We start from the raw sequence: 23,313 nt of genomic DNA, 5'->3' as shown, positions 1-23,313 counted from the left end.
TCAAGTCAGAAAAGAATCAAATGTTTAGTGTAGTATTCTTGGTTGGGTTCTGGAGTAGAAAGAAGATTTAACTGTAAATTAGTGAAACATAAAAAAGAGTTTTATTAGAAGTCAGTAGAATTGGTTTGTATATTTACGCACAGTCACCTTGGATCTGAACCAACCACCCAGCAGTACTTCCTGCTCCTATGTTTAAGCTTTTATGGTATTTGCTTTCATAAGCAGCTCCTGGGATGGACCCTAACATAAGAGACACCTGAACCAATATAAGAAACTATTTGGAATAAGACTTCCATTTTGAGTAGGGGTTGAGTAAAGTTTTAAGTTCCCAAGACCTCCCTGAGACCTGACATTCTACTTGGCAGAGACAGTGTTGTGACAGGAAGCATTTGTGACCACCAAAGACCACCAAGGAGCCAATTCTGGTGCAATCACATTAGGGTCTACTCCAGCTTGGGCTCCCTGCCAACCCTGACACAGCAGAACTGGAAGGTGGAGCCCCCAACCTTGTTTCAAGCAAGCATTTATAGAGGCAAAAAGCGGTTACCTAGCCTGGCACATATCTGATTGGGGAGCCATTATGGCATTTAACACAATTGGCTGGTGTTGGGAGCCAAACTGTAAACTTAGCTTCGGCTTTTCTTTTGATTGGTGGTTGTTATGAAGTACCAGGGGCAGGCTTGTAACCTGGAGGCACGGGTCTGCTGTGGAGTAACCTGGAAACTGGTGCTAGGTTCTGGCTTGTTGACTTGAGTTCAACCTTAGGTCAGGTTCTCTAAGATGGAGTCTGAACTCAAAAGATCTGGTCTCTCAACAGCTATGTGGGTAATTGACATCCTGTTGGTAAGTTGACAGGAATGTTAGACAAGGCAAGTCCCCTGTCAAAGGTGAATACCCCAACCAGTGGGAGAAGGATAACCGTACAAGACATGTTCCTAAGGAAGTCCTCTATCCCTAAATCCTGATTGGTGGAATAACTTGGCACAGATGTTTGCAGATCTCAGGCTTAAAAAGCCCAATAGGATCTTGACACAATGTCATGGTTCAGCTCCTGACCCTGCAATGTGGCCCTGATCAGTTTTGGGGTATGGTGTTCAATAAACCATCCCTATTTGACTGAGATTGGTGTTTGAGTGTTTTGTGCCATGATTCCCAGACCCCAACAATAAATATAAAGGACAATGGATAAGGCATAGGAAAGTCTTGTCAACCTTTCTGGTGTATGAGGTTGGAGTCTTTCCTATCATCTTCATATTCAGTTTGAATGACTGTGTTTCTAAGGTGGGTTCTAACATACAATATATATAGTATATATAGCTCATAGTTTTACACAAGCACGTACAATTGTCAGCCATCTAGACTGAAATACAGTTCTAATTAAACAAGAGGATCTGTTTGAACTTAGTAGCTAACCATTGCCTTGATTACTCGAGGATTAACCATTATTTTGATTTCTGCTGGAGTAGCTAAAAAATGTTCTTGAATTTTTATGTATATTGATTCTTATAGTATGTATATTGTCAGCTCTGAACCTAGACTCACTTGTGTGTAGGTTCTGAACATGCCTGTTGGGATATCCTGATTACATTAACTGACAGAGAAGACCTAATAATGGGTGGGAGAATTTGCTGAGCCAGGAATTCTGGACTATGAGATGGGGAACTGAGTAGCAGCATGCACTGTGGCTATCTGCTGATCCTCAGTGTTACCTGCTGCTTTCACTGTATATTGAACTCTTTTGAGCCAAATTAACCCATCCTTTAAAGCTATTGTGAAGGTATCTTATCACAGACAAAAGACACTCCATATTCCTAATTAGGTACTTGAAATGGCATACAGACCATTTCAAGTGATCTTTAGTACCTTAGGCCAGGTCAGTTTTCAAGTCTGTTTTTACTTAAATCACATTGTGGCAAGAAATCTGTATTTCACCCTTGCAGCTCCAGTTTTTGCTTTGTACTCTGAAGATAAATAGGTGCGCTAATAAAAGGCCTTCCAATCCATTGATCTTTATCATTATTCACAATTTTCAAATACACTTCAGAAGCAAACTCATTTCTTTTCTTTAGATTTTGTTTACTGTCCTTACTCAGAACCTGCTTCCATTTCTTCATCATCCCTAGTGATACTGTTTGGCTTGACTGAGAATACTTTTCTCTGTTGTGCTTTTTATGCAGAACTCTTTGTGGCTTGGGATGTACAGTAGTTTACCTTAAAGATGAAGCAGAACACTGCACCATACAATCACCTTGCAGTACTATTTCAGCCTTTCAACAGCATGGTTGTCATGTATTTTACTAGCACATACAAGCTCTACAGTGTTGTCCGATACCATTACAACTGACAAAACGATATTTTACAGGCTATGGTCAGAGACCTAGATAATTCTTAGCTTTTTAATAGTTGGTAACTACCTATTTGTACAATACTTCTGATTTGTGTTTTCATGTTGCACACCTGGCTTGCCTTGGCTCACACCATTTGATCTACTTTGCTTCTCACTGGAAAAGGGAGGCACATCAGGAAATCTGAAAGAGCACGTGATATAGAACCTGGTAAGCAGCAAAGTGACAAGTGTCACTATGACCAAATGGAAAAACAAGTGCTTCTCAGGAAGAATTCGACAAAGGTTTGCATAGTATCTCCAATAAGAGGTGGGTTTTGCAAACTCAAAGACAAAAACCACATGATCATCTCGTTAGATGCAGAGAAAGCATTTGACAAAATCCAACACCCATTCATGATAAAAGTCTAGGAAAGATTAGGAATTTGAGGCCCATACCTAAACATGATAAAAGCAATCTACAGCAAACCAGTAGCGAACATCAAAGTAAATGGTGAGAAGCTGGAAGCAATCCCACTAAAATCAGGGACTAGACAAGGCTGCCCACTTTCTCCATACCTATTCAGCATAGTACTTGAGGTCCTAGCCAGAGCAATTCGACAAAAAAAGGAGATCAAAGGGATACAAATTGGAAAAGAGGAAGTCAAAATATCACTTTTTGCAGATGATATGATAGTATATATAAGTGACCCTAAAAATTCCACCAGAGAATCCTAAACCTGATAAACAGCTTCAGTGAAGTAGCTGGATATAAAATTAACTCAAACAAGTCAATGGCCTTTCTTTATACAAAGGATAAACAGGATGAGAAAGAAATTAGGGAAACAACACCCTTCCCAATAGTCACAAATAATATAAAATATCTTGGCGTGACTCTAACCAAGGAAGTGAAAGATCTGTATGATAAGAACTTCAAGTCTCTAAAGAAAGAAATTAAAGAAGATCTCAGAAGATGGAAAGATCTCCCATGCTCATGGATTGGGAAGATAAATATAGTAAAAATGGCTATCTTGCCAAAAGCAATCTACAGATTCAATGCAATCCCCATCAAAATTCCAACTCAATTCTTCAAAGAATTAGAAAGGGCAATCAGCAAATTCATCTAGAATAACAAAAAACCTAGGATAGCAAAAACTCTTCTCAAGGATAAAAGAACCTCTGGTGGAATCACCATGCCCAACCTAAAACTGTACTAAAAAGCAATTGTGATAAAAACTGCATGGTATAAACTGGTATAGCGACAGATAAGTAGACCGATGGAATAGAATTGAAGACCCAGAAATGAACCCACACACCTATGGTCACTTGATCTTTGACAAGGGAGCTAAAACCATCCAGTGGAAAAAAGACAGCATTGTCAACAAATGGTGCTAGCACAACTGGCGGTTATCATGTAGAAGAATTCGAATTGATCCATTCTTATCTCCTTGGAGTAAGGTCAAATCTTAGTGGATCAAGGAACTCCACATAAAACCAGAGACAGTGAAACTTATAGAGGAGAAAGTGGGGAAAAGCCTCGAAGATATGGGCACAGGGGGAAAATTCCTAAATGGAACAGCAATGGCTTGTGCTGTAAGATGAGAATCTACAAATGGGACTTCATAAAATTGCAAAGCTTCTGTAAGGCAAAAGACACCGTCAATAAGACAAAAAGGCCACCAACAGAGTAGGAAAGGATTTTCACCTATTCTAAATCAGATAGGGACTAATATCCAATATATATAAAGAACTCAAGAAGGTGGACTCCAGAAAATCAAATAGCCCCCTTAAAAGATGGGGCTCAGAGCTGAACAAAGAATTCTCACCCGAGGAATACCGAAAGGCTGAGAAACACCTGAAAAAATGTTCAACATCCTTAATCATCAGAGAAATGCAAATCAAAACAACCCTGAGATTACACCTCATACCAGTCAGAATGGCTAAGATCAAAAATTCAGGTGACAGCAGATGCTGGTGAGGATGTGGAGAAAGAGAAACACTCCTCCACTGTTGGTGGGATTGCAAGCTTGTACAACCACTCTGGAAATCAGTCTGGCAGTTCCTCAGAAAATTGGACATAGTACTACCAGAGGATCCTGCAATACCTCTCCTGGGCATATATCCAGAAGATGTTCCAACCAGTAAGAAGGACACATGCTCTCTATGTTCATAGTAGCCTTATTTATAATAGCCAGAAGCTGGAAAGAACCCAGATGCCCCTCAACAGAGGAATGGATACAGAAATTGTGGTACATTTACACAATGGAGTACTACTCAGCTATTAAAAAGAAAGAATTTATGAAATTCCTAGGCAAATGGATGGACCTGGAGGGCATCATGTTGAGTGAGGTAACCCAAACACAAAAGAACTCACACAATATGTACTCACTGATAAGTGGATATTAGCACAGAAACTTAGAATACCCAAGATATAAGATATAATTTGCGAAACACATGAAACTCAAGAAGAACAACGACCAAAGTGTGGACACTTTGCCACTTCTTAGAATTGGGAACAAAACACCCATGGAAGGAGTTATAGAGACAAAGTTTGAAGCTGAGACAAAAGGATGGACCATCTAGAGACTGCCATACCCTGGGATCCATCCCATAATCAGCTTCCAAACGCTGAAACCATTGCATACACTAGCAAGATTTTGCTGAAAGGACCCAGATATAGCTGTCTCTTGTGAGACTATGCTGGGGCCTAGCAAACACAGAGGTGGATGCTCACAGTCAGCTATTGGATGGATCACAGGGCCCCCAATGGAGGAGCTAGAGAACGTAACCAAGGAGCTAAAGGGATCTGCAACCCTATATGTGGAACAATATGAACTAACCAGTACCCCCCAGAGCTCGTGTCTCTAGCTGCATATGTATCAGAAGATGGCCTAGTCGGCCATAGGTGGAAAGAGAGGCCCATTGGCCGTGCAGACTTTATATGCCTCAGTACAGGGGAATGCCAGGGCCAAGAAGTGGGAGTGGGAGGGTAAGGGAGTGTGTGGGGGACTTTTGGGATAGCATTGGAAATGTAACTGAAATAAATACCTAATTTAAAAAAAAAAAAGACAAAAAGGCCACCAACAGAATGAGAAAGGATCTTTACCTATCCTAAATCAGACAGGGGACTAATATCCAATATTTATAAAGAACTCAAGGTGGACTCCAGAAAATCAAATAACCCCATTAAAAATGGGGCTCAGAGCTAAACAAAGAATTCTCACCTGAGAAATATTGAATGGCTGAGAAGCACCTGAAAAATGTTCAGCATCCTTAATCATCAGAGAAATGCAAATCAAAACAACCCTGAGATTCCACCTCACACTAGTCAGAATAGCTAAGATCAAAAATTCAGGTGACAGAGATGCTGGCGAGGATGTGGAGAAAGAGGAACACTCCTCCATTGTTGGTGAGATTGCAAGCTTGTACAACCACTCTGGAAATCAGTCTGACGGTTCCTCAGAAAATTGGACATAATACTACCAGAGGATCCCGCAATACCTCTCCTGGGCATATATCCAGAAGATGTCCCAACTGGTAAGAAGGACACATGCTCCACTATGTTCATAGCCCAGATGCCCCTCAACAGAGGAATGGATACAGAAAATGTGGTACATTTACACAATGGAGTACTACTCAGCTATTAAAAAGAATGAATTTTTGAAATTCCTAGGCAAATGGCTTGACTTGGAGGGCATCATCCTTAGTGAGGTAACCCAATCACAAAAGAACTCATGTACTCACTGAACAAAGACCAAAGTGTGGACACTTTGCCCCTTCTTAGAATTGGGAACAAAACACCCATGGAAGGAGTTACAAAGTTTGGAGCTGTGACGAAAGGATGGACCATCTAGAGATTGCCTTATCTAGGGATCCATCCCATAATCAGCTTCCAAACGCTGAAACCATTGCATACACTAGCAAGATTTTGCTGAAAGGACCCAGATATAGCTGTCTCTTGTGAGGCTATGTCAGGGCTTAGCAAACACAGAAGTGGATGCCCACAGTCAGCTAATGGATGGATCACAGGGCTCCCAATGGAGGAGCTAGAGAAAGTACCCAAGGAGCTAAAGGGATCTGCAACCCTATAGGAGGAACAGCAATATGAACTAACCAGTATCCCCCAGAGCTCGTGTCTCTAGCTGCATATGTATCAGAAGATGGCCTAGTCGGCCATCATTGGAAAGAGAGGCCCATTGGTCTTGCAAACTTTATATGCCTCAATACAGGGGAACACTAGGGCCAAGAAGTGAGAGTGGGTGGGGGGAAGGGTATGGGGGAACTTTTGGGATAGCATTGGAAATGTAAATGAAGAAAATACCTAATTAGAAAAAAATCAGAAAAAAATTGTAGGATTTGTGTTGTAGAGATATCAACTGGGGCTGATACCCCACAATAAGTTTTTAATCTATGTTTGGTCAGTTATCTCTTTCTATAGTTGTTTCCATCTGCTGAATAAGTTTCTTTGGTTAAAAAAAAAAGTGGGTTTTGCACTTCCAATTCCTTTACAGATGGAAGCACACTAAGTATCATTTATGAAGATAGATTAAGGAAAAGTTCTAAGCCACTCTAAAATCTGAGGTTAATATTCCCAGGATGTCATGCAGTAAGCTTCGGAGATCAAAAGGGTGCTTCTCTACATTCCAAACCCATAGCCTTAGGCTACAGGGTGAAAAGCAAACCCAGGGGTTTAGGAAGTGGCTGTGTGGTTTGAATGAAAATGGTCTCTACAGCCTCATGGGAATGGCATTATTGGAGTTGTGGCTTGTTGGAGTCACTGGGGGTGAACTTTGAGGTTTCAGAAGAGGCCCAATGTCTCTCTTCTTGATGTCTATTGATCCAGATGTAGACTTCTTGGCTTCTTCAGCACCATGTGTGGCCTGTGGTGCCATGCTTTCCACCCTGATGATAAAGCAGCAAACCTCTGAACCTGTAAGCTAGCTACAATTATGGGAAGCTGAAGCAGGAGCACCATGGACCCAGGTCTGACCATAGCAATTATCTTAAAAAAATTCAGAATTTCCTCATAGCCAGGGAAGTAGTATCCTGGTTAATTTTTCTTGTTAGCTTGATACACTGTAGAGAACCACCTCATAAGAGATCATCACAACTATAGAACCACCCAGATCTGTATTACCCACGGTCTTGTCCATGAAAGACTGTATTAATGACTGATATGAGAAGGCCCAGAACAGAATCTCTCTCTAGTCAGGTAGAGCTGGGCAGTCCAAGAAAGCTATCTGAGCATGTGATCCATGGGCAAGACTGCTAGCAAGCCGTATCCTTCATGACTCCTGCTAGATTTACTTGGCTGTGAGTTCATAATGCTGCATGAATTAGCAAGCAATCCTGCCTGCATGTTGTTGCCCTACCACCTTCAACAATGGAATGTGACCCGAATGTGTACGATTGAGTAAGGTTCCTTATCCTATAAGTTGCTTTTGTTCAGATTGTTTATCATAGCAACAGAGATCAATAGGGAGTCATTTTTCTTCAGCAGTTTAGCTGTTAATTAGTAGGATGCACATGCTTATGTGGGCAGCACTGACTGGACTCTGGGTTCAAGAGAGGACATGAAGGTGGGAGGGGCTCATGTTAGCAGGGCACCAAGGGACTTGTGGGTGGATAAGATCAAGATTTCTGCATATATGTATGAAAACTGAATAAAACATTTTTAAAAATTGAAATAAAAACCAAACAACAAAAGACAAAGCCAGAAAATAACTAGTATACCAGTTCTAGTTCTAACACATGAATTCAGTGTTAACAATACTGGAAATGAGGAAGCAGTTTCCATATAACCTTTTGCAACTTGTATAATAGCTTTTTTACCAAGTTACTATCCTAAAACAAAAAAAAAAAAAATTGAATAATTGGTTTACCAACTATATAAGTTGACTTTTTTATGAGATATAATACTGAAATCTGTCATTAGGCTCTGCTCTTCTGGTTCCTGCAAACAAGTTTTTAATTGCATTGTGCTCTTAACTTTCCATGACTGTGTAGTCTTCCTAGTGAGATGGTTCAGTGGGTAAAAGTATGGGCCACTCAACACTATTAAGACTGATGATCTAGAACCATCACAAAAGAGGAGAGAGACTGGATTCCAGCAAGTTAATCTCTGATCTCCACTTCCATACTGTGGCAAGTGTACACCATATAAACTAACAAGAAAAGAACAACAACAAAAAGGTGGTTTATACTTCCCAAAAATCATACAACTTCCAAGTTAAGAAAGCCATGATGGCACTTTTAACACCTAGGTCAAAAAAAAAAAAAAAAAAAAAAAAAAAAGCAGGCAGCAGAGCCCTCCTTATCCCCTACCAGAATCTTCAATGGTGGCCCTGAGCACCAGGCATCAGGAAGGGGACACAGAATGACAGTAAATGCCTGTCTTTCCAACTGTGCCTATACGTGGCCTTGTATTGACAATTTGTTTTAGATTCCAGTGGAAACATAAGAAACTTATTGTTATCACTGAATGACAATAACTATTAGCTCTTGAGTGATTCTAGGAGCACACTGATATTCTAACTGGCCATAGGGTCGAGGTATGTAATGTCTTGGTAGCAAGCATACATAAATGAAAAGTACTTGGTATCCCAAGTTGTTGCCTTCTTGTTTGTTATGTTTGAAAGTCAGCACGATAAAGTGAACAGTGACAAAAAAAAAAGCTATTATGAGTTTAGAACATTCAGTCAGAGCTTACAACTTTCTATTTTATTTCTAATAAACAACACTTGATAGTTGACTCACGGATTTTATTTACATTTGTCTACAGTATCATTTCCTTATGAAATGAACTAGTACAGCTCAATTAAACCAAATCAAATCATAATCATCTGAACTGTTTGTAAACTCCTATTAGCTAAATTTATAATCTTGCATTTGCCTAGTACAGTTCAAGTTTTAAATACAGAAAGCACAAAAACAAACCAAGGCTAACACGTTGGATCTAGAAGATCTGGGCAACTCAGAAAGTCGACTTTCGAGAAGTCTGAGGCACAATTACAAGAGAGTAAGAGTTCGTGTGCAACCTACAGTAAATGCAGCAAGGAAAATAAGACAAAAAAACACAGGAAAGCTTGTAAAAATATTACCAAAATATTTCTACGTACGATACTTTGTTTTCATCTTTAGATCAGTTGAGAAGAGAAACACTCACTTTAAAATAAAAACATTTTGTTTGATCTGTCTACTAAACATCTTAGAAGGCTTTACTTATTTAAACTGCAGCAGACAAATACTAAAGGAGAAACAGGAAAAATAATTCCCTCACAAGGAGCCCCAGCACAACTGTTGTCCCTTATATACTTACCTTGCTTTTGCTGCTGAAGAGACTGTTAAAGAGAAACCTTTTAACTTTTAAACCAGAGAACAAAATGGATCTCAAGTGACCAGATTTTAATTTGAGAAATAAAACTCCAAAAGCATTTTAAGCCATATGGTTTTCTTTTTCAGATGTGGAGAAAAATGATTTTGCTTAAATTGTGCAGAAATAAGAATTCTTCTGTTACTTAGGTATCTGCAATGTTCAAAATCAGACATCACAAGGCAAATGTTCACTTAAATTCATGTCCCTGTCAGCCTGCCACTGAGAAACAGGTTTCAAAAGCTTTCTTCAATTTGCTCATTAACTATGATTTAGCCTTTTTTAAAAATCCTTTATCGATCAAGTACAATATTTGGTAACTAGGATTTGGTAAAAGGATATCCGCATTTCTTAAACTTTGAGAAACATTCTGAAATGATGTGATTAACCTTTTTCTTCTATAATTTCTACAATCCTCTTGCATTAAGAGGTGTAAAGCTGTTAAGAGACAATGATTCTAAGGCACCCTCAGCTTGTTCCCAGTTGTCAGCTTTGCAACGTAGTTAACTGCTGGTAAGAAATTACTGGCAGAGGTAAATAACATAACCAGGTTGACTACTAACCCCATATGAACATAAATTGGTAATTCCAACTAGCTTATTAGCTTTGCCCATGTGTCTGAAGTCCAGGCAAGCCCAGGCAACCCTGTCTCTGTCAATAGAACATTTAGAAATGAAAAGGACAAGGATTTAAAGTAGGAAACAAAAGTACTCTGTTATTGCTAGGATGGTTTTAAATGAAGCAAATGGTTGTAAATAATGAACAGAGCATTTATCTGGGGAACAGTATATGGCTTAAAATGCAATTTACTTTCAGTTTCACAAATAAACACAGTTGTATTGTTTTGAAAAGCAATAAAGGCATGCACCTCTACTAGCAGATGTAGTACTTCTGACCAAATGAGACATCAACTTCCTAAAAAATATGCTTCATGCACTGTACTCAATGTTTTTTAAAGATGTAAATTTTAATACATTATTTCTTTTTTGAACTTGAACGGGAACCAGAATGTGTTGATCCGGAGGACGACCTGTGGTGCCTGTAAGACATAAGAGAGCAGAACAATCTGTAAACAGCACTAGACCAGGTGTCTGTTCCTAAGACTGCAAACACCAGAGAAGAGCAGAGCACACACTAGGTACCTTGATGCTCCCAGGAGAACTTAAAACCTAAGATAGCTTATAAACTTTTTTGATATAAGCCCAGAATTGGTGTGATTTGAACTCAAAACTCTCTATAATTTAAGAATATAAACTCATTTCAAATATAGCCACCTCTCAATTATTCAAGGTAATGAAGGGAAAGCCTTGAAAAAAGCTCATAATCTCATATATGTACAAGAAAGGCAAAGAATCCTGGTAAGGTGTGACAAAATCAATGTATGCTGTACCACAGAGAACACACTGGGTCTCTATGGAACACAGCAAGGCTTCTGAGTGCACAGTGCATGAGAAAGTACATTCAAAGCAATGAAGTTTTGGAAGTCTAGATCACATAAGGTGATGTACAGTTAGTGCTTTTAGTGCTAGAGTCATGCAGCCAACATGAGTAAGTCAGTATCAACCTGGGAAAAGTGGTGGTGTTCCGTAGGGGTTGGCCCTGGGCTCAGGGTTGTTTAATGTTTTCACCAATCACCTGGCTTATAGAATAGAGAACATGTGCATTAAGTTTAGATGACAACAAACTGGGGGGGGGGGGGGGGAATTATATGTGGCTAAGATAAAAACTCGCAGAAGAAGTAGAATGGCAACATAATGAATTTATCTCAAGTACAGAGTAATTTTCATATGAAGAAACAATGCACAGAAGGAAGACTGGGTACGATCTTGAAATTCGAATGTGGAGGACATGTAATTCTGACCCTACCCTCTAAACCCAGCCGTCACCAGATCTAATGAGCCTTCTTTTCTTTCACAAGTTGAGAGAATATGGAAAATTTGCTAAGACTACAAGTGAAGCCACAAATCATTATTATGACATTGAAAGCCAAGAGACAATTAGTGAAATCAAGTAATCAAGTCTGTTGCAGAAAAGGCTGACACATGTCAAGTGCACTCTAGATACAGGGACCCAGAGAAGGTCCTTTTCAAAAGAGGAAAATGGATCTGGACTGCAAGATGAAAAAAGTATTAACTCCAAGGGCGTGTAAAGGGCATAAAAGCTACGTGCTACAGAAATGCACTTGTAAAACTTAAACACATTTAAAGGAGGACAGATCCCCATGATTTTGCAAGTTCATCCTGACTAGGTACCCTAGGATCCCTACCATCTCTAACATTTAGTCTTAAAAAACAAACACATGTAAACCATTTCAACATATAGCTTTTGGGTTTAGATCTTTAAAAACACAAAAATAACCGAGAGTTGGCTATAATATACGTGGAAATAAAATTTGAACAGTAAAATGATTAGAGAATATTCTGTCCTGTAATTTTTTTCTAATAAGCAAGATAAACAAAGTAATCTGAATTTTGAAGTTTAAAGATAAAAAATTTAAAGAACAAAGGAGAAAGAAATCTAACCCTTGCCTACAAAGTCCACCTATGAAATACACATAAGAACACCCATTCTTATTCTACAGAAACCCAAACCTTTCGGGTGACCGTGATCTCGTTCGTCTTTTTTTGCGAACAGCTGGTGAAGAAGGTCTAGAGCGACTCCTCTTCCTGTCTCTTTCAGGAGATGACGAAGAACTCGAATAAGATCTTTTTCTTGGGGAAGAAGAGCCCCTGTGGGACCTGGAGCTGGATCTTCATTGATTGAGAGACAAAGCAGACGTTTCATTAAAGGCAGAAGTGAAGACTGTCCAGTTCCCAAAAGCAAACAGGATTGTGACTATGAGGACTTTAGGAGGGAATACTTACTGCTTACTCAGAAGGCTTCTGGGTCAACCATCAACAAGTTCTATTTACACACAATCATTTCCTCTTTAAACCATTCTAAATAGTTACCCTTGGTAATTAAGAAGTAGTTTACTGAATTAAGACAGAATATTTTTATAATTGCTTATAGTGTTCCAATTTAAAGTATACAAACAGTGAAATCAATTCTGTGGTGACTTTATAGTCAGAAAATAGATCCTCCCATTTGTCAGGAAAATTCACTTTTTATAAAGCTTGCTGAAGACAATGAACTTAACTTCTTACAGGTGCTACAGACACCTGAGGGACATGGCCCAGAAAAAGAACACTGAAGCTGTGAAGTAGTCAATGAAAATGGCAACTCTACAATGTGATTTGTATGAGAACTGTGCTATGAAGTATGAAGTAGTAACATTTACATGTTTTAAGTGGAAGTAAATGTGTAATTTAAAGAGCAAATTTATCTCTATTTACATATTTTTAGTTGAAGGCATTTAGCTCAAACTTCCCAAAAAATTCACCTTAGGGCTTAAAATAAAATGAGAAAGCCCAAAAGGAGAATTCTTTGGAAAGTTGTAAGCAATTAAATGTTTGGGAAGGATATGAAGGCTGTCCTGTAAACCTCAGTCCTACAGTTCCCAGAGGGCCACACCAAGACTCCACAGTCTGAAGTGAGCACGGATAGTTAATGCAATAAGAAAGAAACCTTTGCTCTACTCAGCGCTGGTCAGCAGAGCACTGGTCAGTGCTCCATTACCCCTCTCTCTCCTCAGGGGGACTCAATGGCAGCTGCCTTCAAATGTTAGAATGGGCTCAAGTAAGTGAGTCTTTCTACAGAAGAGTTGTTAGGAAACGTCAATGTAAAAGCCACAAGTGAGATTTTAGAGGCTTTCGTATAAATGCTGTATGCCTGCAGGACACAACAATACAGTGACTGAACATGAAGGCAGCATAGTGAGCAAGTACAAAAAAGTTTTTCAAGGAACCAAAAGCCTAATGCTTCTATTGCCTTTTTTTTTTTTAACCAATCATTTTCCTTTGAAATACTCACAGCATGGCTTATATCAAACCATACTTAAGCCAACATCCTACATGACTTGGTTTTAAGAGGGGTGTTTGTTATACAGGTAATTTATAATATTCTTTAATGTCAGGGAGATGTAGTAAATACATAGAGCACTCACTAGAAACTGAGAAAAACCAGGCAAAGCTATTGTAAACATTTGCCTGAAATATAAAATGTTTCGAAGCTAGATGATGGAATGGTTGGTCTTCCTCTCAGAAATAACTTCTCACTTGTATGTCAAATTTAAATTAACTGTAAACATAAACTTAATATACCAGGTGGAGTAACTTGCCTTCACCTTCCTACATCACACGTATCTTAGCTATATGTGCAAGCCCCACCCCCTTTAATCAACCGTGGGAATGTGTGGCACGCTGTGCGGTGGGAACACTGTGTGGTGAGATTAAGCTGAGGTAGGTGCGTTAGATTCCCAGGGCTACAACAGAACGGACAAACAGAAGCAGGGCAATGAGAGAAGCAGCGGAGCCGTCTGAAGCCTGTGAGCACTCTCCTCTGCTCTACAGAGGCGCTACCTCATTCACCTTGATTTCGAACCACGGGATCTGGAATGTTCTCTGGAACCGGAGTGAGACCTGGACTGCGAACTGGAAGAGCTTCTTGAACGGGACCTGGAACAACACGGAAGCATTTTTTTCCCCTAGGACCACATTTTTGAGGTTTGTGATATGAACACTGAAAGAAAGACATATATTAAGAGTGCATTTTTCACATAAAAAGATGTCTATGCAAGAGATGCATTTTCCAAGCAAAAATACTTAAAACAAAGCTTCTTACTGTAATAAAGACTAAGTTTACAAGGAAAAAAAAATTAAAAGTTTCAGTGACCACTTTCCAAGCCCAATTAAACTGCCAAAAGGGAAGTAACAAGCACCATAGCTCACTGCAGACAATGTCACCTCACAGCTCACTGCAGACAACGTCACATTTACATTTAGATTCTCCAGTTCACTTTTCATTTTCATTTGAAAACCTATTTCCAGTCTAGTAAGCAGAAAACCCTAACTGCTATATCACATTTTGATGTCTAGCCTTCATTTTTAGAGAACTAAAGATTCAACAACCCAGTGCTCTACATGAATTACATTACTAACAGACTGTAGAGCCGAGGGAAAATCTAGCCCTCACACTCTGAAAACCACAAATGACATCCCTGACACCATTTTTAGTTTGTTCCCACAGAGACTATCACAGTTATCTCAGAATCAACTTTTTTTGGGGGAGAGGGGAGGGACTAGGAATTGAGCCTAGGGCCCCATATATGCTAGACAAGTATCTATCACTGAGGTATATTTCTCCAGCCCCCAAAATTAGCATTTTAGGCTTTATAGTACAAATTAAGTAGCTGGCAACATATTTTCTTCTCAAATATCATTAAAAATTGGCCATTAATGAATGTTGTGCCATAGAAAATCATTGTTTAGTTTTAATTATAATATCAAATGCATGTTTTAAACACCCAAATATTCTGGACTCTCTGGAAGCAATTAGCATCATGGTTAGATTTATTCTCTATTCAGAAGATTGACACCAAAATAAATTATCAAAAATTGTGTGTCATTAATGCTCAGAAAAACCTAAAAACCAGAGATACTGAAATAAATGTCCACTTTACTTGACAGTACCTGAACACACACTACCTACTTAGATATACATTGCTTACACAGTGCTTTTGAACTTGAGGTACTATAGTCAAAGCCAAAAGGGTGACACAGAACAGGCAACTTCCAAGGTTTGAATTTCTAAAAATACAGGGTAGTATTTTCAGGATACAAAGATAAAGTGTAGCTAAGGTGACTTCATTGAAATATTTAAGATAAAAAGCTTATTTAAGTTAAGTAGTAAAAAGTTAGATACTGACATTTTGACTGGTGTTACCCTTGGCCTGCACCCGTTTACCTGGACCTGGACCTTGAACTTGAGGGGGAGGATGAGCGTGATGAAGACCTTGAGTGAGACGATCGTGACTTTGAGCGGCTCCGCCTATTGCTTTTCTTTTTGTTACTATCTTCTTCTTCGCTGGCATCAAGATTATATTTTGAGAGATCAGCATCATCTTCATCCTCGTCCTAATAAAATTTTAATTCCATTTAGACATCTATATATTAATACTATCCACCCAAAGGATAAACATTTATCATACCAAGCATTTTCAGATGGGTCTGTCACCAAATACTTTAATGCAAGCTTATTTTCAATTCAGGAGTTCATTCACTTAAGTCACCTGATAGAAAAGACTGTATAGACAGTTCAGACAGGCTCCTAGAAGCCATCCCACTGGTTCTCACAGCATACACCAAACTGTTGGCAATTTTCAGTTCTGTCAGGAGTACTTGGCCACTACTACCACCACCAGCCTTAGTTTAGAATACTGTTTTCTGTTCTCTGAATTACAATAACCATTTGCTTGGTTCTGTGCACCTAACACCACAATGTGCTGACACACATCACCCTGAAGAACAAGGACCTGGCTCCTCCAGGAGTATGTATGGCCAACAATTGTCCAGGTGTCAAAAGCATCTTTTGCTTCAGAATAGTTCCAGTAAATAAAGGTGAGGGGAGAGGACAGGGACCATTACCTCATCTAGCTTATACTTAGATAGATCTTCATCCTCATCCTCTTCTTCTCCCTCTGACTCTTTATCTTCAACTTCCTTTAATATAGATGCAGGGCCAACTGCTTTCCCCCTGTATTTTTTCTTTTTACGTCCAAACTAGAGGGGGAAAAAAAAAACCCAAAATAGACAGGCTGAAAACACATAAAAATATTTTATTTTCAAAGCCTATTTGTACCCTTGTGGAAAAGCAGATGTGGAAATGTGAGCATGTAATCTCTGTACTTGCAGGTAGAGATGGAGGATTTTCCCACTGGTCCACCAGTCCAGCCAATGGTTGAATTATAGGCTCAATGAGAACTATCATCCAACATCCTCTACAGATACACACAAGGGCACATGTACCCCCTATACCGTACATGCATACATCCATGCACATACAGCTTTTCTAAACTCCAGGTATTAACATTTCTCTACTCAAAATATACATATCTGAGAGCTTACCTCATCATATTCCCCATCAGATTCTTCTCTTTCTATGTATTCAACATTCTCTCTTTCATTAAAACCACCTCCATATCCTTTAAAAAGAGAGTATAAATTGCTGTAACAACTCAAATATCAAAATTATGCTCACTTTTCCCAGCTAATATAAAATGAAGATCTAATAAATGGTGGTCATTCACGTAACTAATTACTAGTCTTTTACAAGTTAAAATCTACGATAGAAAACAAGTAGGATCTGCTTTAGTTGTAAAGCACAGCATACCTACAGATGTTTACAACTTAAAAATTTCTCATGGCAGGTCATTCATGAAATATATATGTAAAACATCTTTTTCTACTATGACAAAGTTTTAAAAGGAATTTCCTCTCCATTAAAATTCTTCTAGATTTGAACTATTAACTAAGTACCATGGGCTAAACTTGTATTCATTAGGTAGCTAACTGAGACTTTGAAGGTAGGGTTAAGATGAACAAAGTGCCAGGAAGCATACAACTGAGGGGCAAATCCTGATGTGGACAGTACTAATCACAAGACACAGATCTCTTCAAGAAGCTAGGTCTTAGGAGGAAACCACAAATTCAGTTATAATGTAATGAATCTGACGGCTACATGACAATGTAATTTAAGTAGCTATATATGTAGTTCAAAGAAATCTTGATATTGTTCCTTAAGACTTTGGCTTTAGAAGAAAATATACAGAAAACAAAGGAAAGAAGGTTCAAAGAAGGTCCTTGAAGAGTCCAAATACCCAGTCGTAAGATGAAGTACAGAATAATATAGGGAGACAAAGAGCACTGAGAAGAAGGAGGAGACAAACGGGGTAGCACTTGCAGAAGGCAAAGCTGCCTCTGGGAGTTAAGAGGTAGGATCTAAGGGATGAAAAGGAACACCTAGGAAGTTGGTAGTAAGGCTCTTGAACTCAAGAATTATAAAAAAATGAACAAACAATTGGGGGTAAAGAAAATTTGGAATGACTCGATCCCAAAGATCTACCTACCATTAGGCCTCTGACTCCCAAAAGTCAAACAGGGACAGTAGTATGCCCTCAGAGAGAACAGGCAAGCAGGGTAAGCAGTTTTACCTACTCAGGAACCTTGCATGCTGAACATGTTCACTGTCTCTGACAATGGTTGGGTTCATTGTTGGCAATGGGAAAACTATATTCTGCTGAGGTTCTCCATTGACATACAGAAACAAGTTTGTAATTACTTAAGTCAACAATTACCAAATATCATCCACACAATTACTAGGTTTTGGGACCCACTCTCAAGCAAGCCCAAGAGTTGACCCTTTCATAGTTCTTTGACAATATGAAGCTCTTACAAGAAGTACTATACACTTGAGTCACAGGACACGGAACCATTAAGCTGGTACTGATCTGAAAGCTTTATCCTTACTGGATAATCTCATAGTGCTAGAAGGTTCTACCAAGGGAAGAAAGGTAATCAACAGTCTTCACTCAGTTGCAAACCCTACCTTTCCAGAAAAGCCCACAGTGCAACAGCAACACCATGTTATGGAAATAACCAAATCCTGATCAGATTTAGCTCTCTACAGAAGACAGACTCAAGCATGGCACCATTAATAGGGCAAAAAAAATCCCATGGCAGGTAGGTCACAGGCCCTGAGGGAGCTGAGACAATGTTACCGGTAAATGGACACAGTTAAGGGACACATGCACCTGTGTTCTTATCTTTATACCCATAGACCAGTTCTCTATTAACCATCATCAGAGAAGCTTCTTTTCCTATAAGTTGGAGATCAATACAGAAGCCAGCAACGTGTGGAGTGCTTAGCTCTGAATGGCACATCTATACCATATCCTTTCCTCTAAGGCTGGTGATCATCAAAAGGGCACGGAAAAATTTTAAAAGCTGGGGGACGGGGACGGGGGTGGGGTGGGGCAAGGTACATGGTAGTAAAATGGTTATTAGCTGGACCACAGTAAGCATATGAACTTATAGTGGCTGTGACTATGTGTACAAAGACAGTCTAACAAGATCAAGCCACCAAAGTTCCAGCATAAACTGGGGAGGGTCTATGAAGTCCCATTCAAGCTGGGATATCATCGAGAATTGAAGGCTATCAGGAGTCAATGTAAGCTTCATGCCCATGAAAGCTACCCATGTTCTAGTAGACAGATGGTCCTATACCTACACACATAGAGCCAGCACTAATGTACTCGGTGGTTTAAAAAGGAAGAGGGATGGGGAGGAGGGAGGAAGGGAGGGAGGGAGGGAGGGAGAGAGAGAGAGAGAGAGAGAGAGAGAGAGAGAGAGAGAAAGAGAAAGAGAGAGAGAGAGAGAGAGAGAACGAGAACAAACGTATATGAGGTTGAGGAGGGAACATGTAGTAGGTTAGGAGAGAAACTGAAGGGGAGGGAATGTCTATCTTATGAATTTGATCAAAACACACATGCACATATAAAACTCTTAAAACAGTAAAAAGAAAATGCAACCAAAACTCCCAACAATAAAAAAGATTTTAGTTTTATGCTTTGTAATTTTGTAAATTTAAAGTTTCTCTGCTATCTAAAATGTGGCTAAGATTAAGAATTAATTTTTAAGCTTTACAGGATGTCTTTAAAATGTCCTTTACCTTTCTGTCACACTAGGATATATGCTATTGCTGTATCATTACTACCTACCATGCACCCACCAAGCAGAAGGAGGTAGAAAAGCACTTATGAAAGTATCCTAGAACCCTAAATGCTAGTGTAAGGCTGCCTAGCACTACTTCATAAATTGAAACTATCACATAAAATTTTTTTGAGTGCTAAGAGGAAAAAATCCCCAGTAAATAGGGTGTGGTGGTACATGCTTATAATACCAGCATACAGGATGAGGCAGAAGCTGAGAGATGAAAGCTATCCTTTGTTATATATCGAGTTTGAGGCCATCCAGGACTCAAACAGAACACACACACACACACACACACAGACACAGACACAGACACACACACACACAGAGACACACAGAGAAGTAAACAGATTCCCTTTCTTGCTATGCTCTCTTGAGAAAGTAGTATATTTCTTACCTGTTCTTTCTTCTAATTTAGCATACTTTGGAGTATTACACATGTTACACTCTGATCTTCTAGCCCAATTCACATTACTGCAACTACAATTATAAAACAAAACCAAAAACCATTAAACTAGAAGGCCCCTAAACATTGAAAAAATATTATTCAAAACATTATGGTGAAATAATTAATACAAAGTAATCCTGATTAAGGAGTAATGAAAATGAAATTTAAAAATCTATTTAATATAACATACTGAGAAGTGACATAACTAGAAATTCTGCTACTGAGGGGAAAAAGCAGTGCTTTAATCAAAGGTTCCATTTCCTATCATCTCTGAATCTACCTTAAAGAGTTTGGTCTCACCTTTCACAAATATGTTTGCTATTCTTAGTGCCCTCTATGAAATCCTTTGCAGTTCACTAAATCCTGTGACTTAGTTTGTAAGACAGCTTTCCTGTAAAGGTTCAAGGTCTGTCTACAGGACCAGGACTTTATGTAAGACGTTTTTCTGGTCCAGTGCTTTTTCATATATGTAGGATTTATTTACATAGCACAAAATGTGGAGATTGAGAAAATCAATACAAAATGAAATCTAAACCTGAAAGAAAAAAGTATTCTATTTTTTTCAAGCTGTCATGTGGCTGCTGGGAATTTAACTTGGATCCTCTGGAAGATCATCCAGTACTCTTAAGCGCTGAACCATCTCTCCAGCCTAAAAGGCAACAATAAAAAAAAAAATCTAACAAGAAGCAATTTTTATGGAAGGCAACTTAAGATTTTTCAAGTTGCTTTCATATTATAAAAGAGACAAAAAGTAGAATCAAAACAAAAACCCCAAATCATGCAATTATTCAGCAACAAAAAGTAGACCACAAGGTCTTCAATGTCCCCCAGACCTTTGGTTATCAGCTCATTACACACTACCACAGCAACAACTGGTAACACCCCTGAAAGATACCACTTAAAATTTCCCTTTTACTATAGTTAGCCTAAGACCAATGAATGTTTGGATCAATATGGCATAGCATCTTGTCACATAATTAGCAAGAGTTCATCATGTTGTTGCAGTAACAGACAGCAATCTGAAGCACATACGTTTTGCATTGCCAATCATTGGCACTAAATAAGCCCCGGCTCTTCTCTGCCAGTGTCTTTCCTATTTCTGTTCCCCCAGCTTTCATCATCTTGGCCTCAGTTGTCTTTTCTGCAAACAGACAAGAACTCGATATAAATCCTGGGAAATAAAGAAATGATCTGCATATACAGTATTAAGAGAATTATCTGTCAGCGCTCACCTCGACCACATCTGTTACAGCTGGTTCTCCTAGCAAAGTTTACATTTCCACACCTGCAAATAAAGTGAGATGCACTTAGAGTAGTAATTCCTAGATACTTAAACTGTTTACATTTTAAACTGTCCTCACTACACCCTGGAACGCAGAACAAGCTTATCCCATTATGTTAATATAAGCACCAGCAGGGAGAAGGAAAAGCTGGGTAAAAATCTCAACCTTGTGCTTACAGTTACTGTGGGAACCACTTTGGGACCCAAACCTTGCTATCTTCAGACTGGTGTATATCATTAGTTACATAAAAGTCTCTTGTTCCAAAGTGTCAGACTCTTCTATAACAATTAGACAAGATACCAGAGAGAGTTAAAAAAAAAAAAAGGAATATCAACTTTCATCTTGTTTGTTACAAGTAATAAATGTGATGAGTTTTAGAAGCATAAAATTCAAGCTGGGCAGTGGTGGCACAAGCCTTTAATTACAGCACTTGTGAGCTAGAGGCAAACAGATCTCTGTGAGTTCCATAGAGAAACTCTGTCTAAAAGGAAAAGATTAATCACAAAATCCTAGGGATGGATCCATCAGGAATGAACAGTTACAGAAGGACTCCAGAGAATTGATGAAACATTCTTTGAGAGGTAGGAAGTGCGATGATAAGGAAAAGACTGATATATTAACTAAAGACAGAATTAAATTGTAAAGAAATTTGAGTATTATAGTATTTATCAAATCTAAAACTAAAGAACAGAAAACAAAACCACAACCAACAGAAAAAAGTGTAACCTTATGACATTAACTAGTTAAGTTTTCACACACTTGCACTACTTTAGTATTTGTTAAAGCAGTTAGATACTCCAATTTAAAGCTTAAATAAGTAACGACAAAGAATCCACCACCCTATTAAAAAACAATGAATGAGATAAAATAGTGAAAGGAAGTGTAACACTAAACTGAATGGCTCCAGACAACTTTAAGGTCCCTTTTTCTGTTAAAAAAAAATACACACGTTCCAAGTAAAACTGAAAATATATTCTGAAAACTGTCTCCTTGATTTACATATTCAGTACAAATAACATTTAGTTTCTGCCGAGTTTAGGTGTACAGGACTTTGAATGAAGGGTCCTCCCAAAATATACATGGGTGCTTTCAGTAAGAACACAAGAGCACAGTTTTCTACGAGTCACACAGAAGGCAGAGAGGCTGGTGTCTTAATCTCTGAAGGGTTCCAAAGTGTCACACAGTTCCTGCAGTGACAGTCCAAGAGGATCTCGGTTCTAGTCTGCTGACTTGGTATGCTTAGCCTGATATCAGTCTGATACCAACCAAGTGGATCTGAGTGACATCATTTCCTTGCTCTCCACACACTGCCCATGTTATTTCGGTGTTAACTGTAGTCGAGCAATGTATTTTCTAGCAAAGGTACTTCAGGCTAGACGCTCTGCAGTAGACAGAAGAGTAAACCCGGGTTTCCTTCAGCTCTGACTCTGGCTTTCCAAGAACACGAGCTGGTACATCACTTTTCTTTAAAAATAGGGACACCTATTCAGAACGATCTCTGTGGCCATAAGCGGAGCACACCGGCTTCCCGGCCACGTACGTGCCCAGGCCTCCTGCCTCTCGGCAGGAGGATGAGAAAAGCCAAGTCACTGGGGACGGATCGCAGGCCCGAAAGCACGGCGGCCGCAGGGAGGGAGCGAGGGACGGAGGGAGGGAGGGACAGCGAGCGGCCCCGGCAGAGCTCGGAGCAGGGCCACTGAACCGTGAGCTCAGCTCCGCGCGGGGTCACGTGCGGGCCGCCCGCGACCGCTCAAGGCCGGCAGCGACCGCCCCGCCGTCCCCACAAAGGCCGCGACCCCGTCGCCGCCCTCACAGGGACCTCCCGGCCACCCCAGGTCCCACGGTATCCCGCCACGCTCACTTCTTGTCAGGGCAGATCCAGTCCCCGTCACTGACTCGGAAATTCTTGGTCGACATCTTGGACGCCAGCAGCAGTGCCGCCCGCAGCGACGTCCCCACCGGAGCCGCGGGGGCCTCGCGCCGGGCTGTCCTCGCGCCGCCGGACCCGCCCTTCCCTGGGGTGGGGGAGAACTCACACCGCCGGACCGCGAGCCTGGAGCAGCGGTGCGGAGACGACGCCCAGGAGCCAGCAGCCCGTCCTGAGGCTCTGCTTCGCTTCGGCCTTACCGAGCTCCTGAGCAGGCGTTGTGAGGACAGCCCGGCCCGGCGGCCATCGCAGCCGAGTTCTCCGCAGGCCGAAGGACCCTAGAGAAAGGCGCTTCCGTTTCCGGGGCGGGGCT

At 39.9% G+C, this 23,313-nt stretch overlaps 1 protein-coding gene and 1 non-coding gene across 5 annotated transcripts; both read right to left on the bottom strand.

Moving 5' to 3' along the window:
- Positions 1-9,018: 9,018 nt before the first annotated feature.
- Zranb2 (zinc finger, RAN-binding domain containing 2) lies at positions 9,019-23,289 on the bottom strand. Of its 4 annotated transcripts, NM_001355386.1 has the most exons (11): positions 22,935-23,244; positions 21,023-21,075; positions 20,823-20,931; positions 19,740-19,822; positions 16,700-16,776; positions 16,220-16,354; positions 15,540-15,709; positions 14,165-14,251; positions 12,287-12,445; positions 11,260-11,334; positions 9,019-10,734 (listed from the first exon to the last, which is right to left on the bottom strand). In NM_001355386.1, the coding sequence occupies exons 1-10, from the start codon at positions 22,988-22,990 to the stop codon at positions 11,301-11,303; spliced, it is 963 nt and encodes a 320-aa protein (NP_001342315.1). In that variant the 5' UTR covers positions 22,991-23,244; the 3' UTR covers positions 9,019-10,734; positions 11,260-11,300. The 4 variants fall into 4 exon arrangements, with proteins under 4 accessions (NP_001342315.1, NP_059077.1, NP_001342310.1 ...); NM_017381.3 differs by lacking the exon at positions 11,260-11,334; XM_017319646.2 differs by having other exon boundaries at positions 9,064-11,334; positions 22,935-23,289.
- On the bottom strand, positions 13,060-13,130 carry Mir186 (microRNA 186). Its single transcript, NR_029572.1, has one exon. It is a non-coding gene; the product is annotated as a microRNA 186 (primary transcript).
- Positions 23,290-23,313: the final 24 nt, after the last annotated feature.

This window comes from Mus musculus, chromosome 3 (assembly GCF_000001635.26).
Source record: "Mus musculus strain C57BL/6J chromosome 3, GRCm38.p6 C57BL/6J".
NCBI classification, from domain to species: Eukaryota; Metazoa; Chordata; class Mammalia; order Rodentia; family Muridae; genus Mus; species Mus musculus.
The sequence above is the reverse complement of the archived record's forward strand: the minus strand, read 5'-3'. Positions and strand labels throughout refer to the sequence as shown.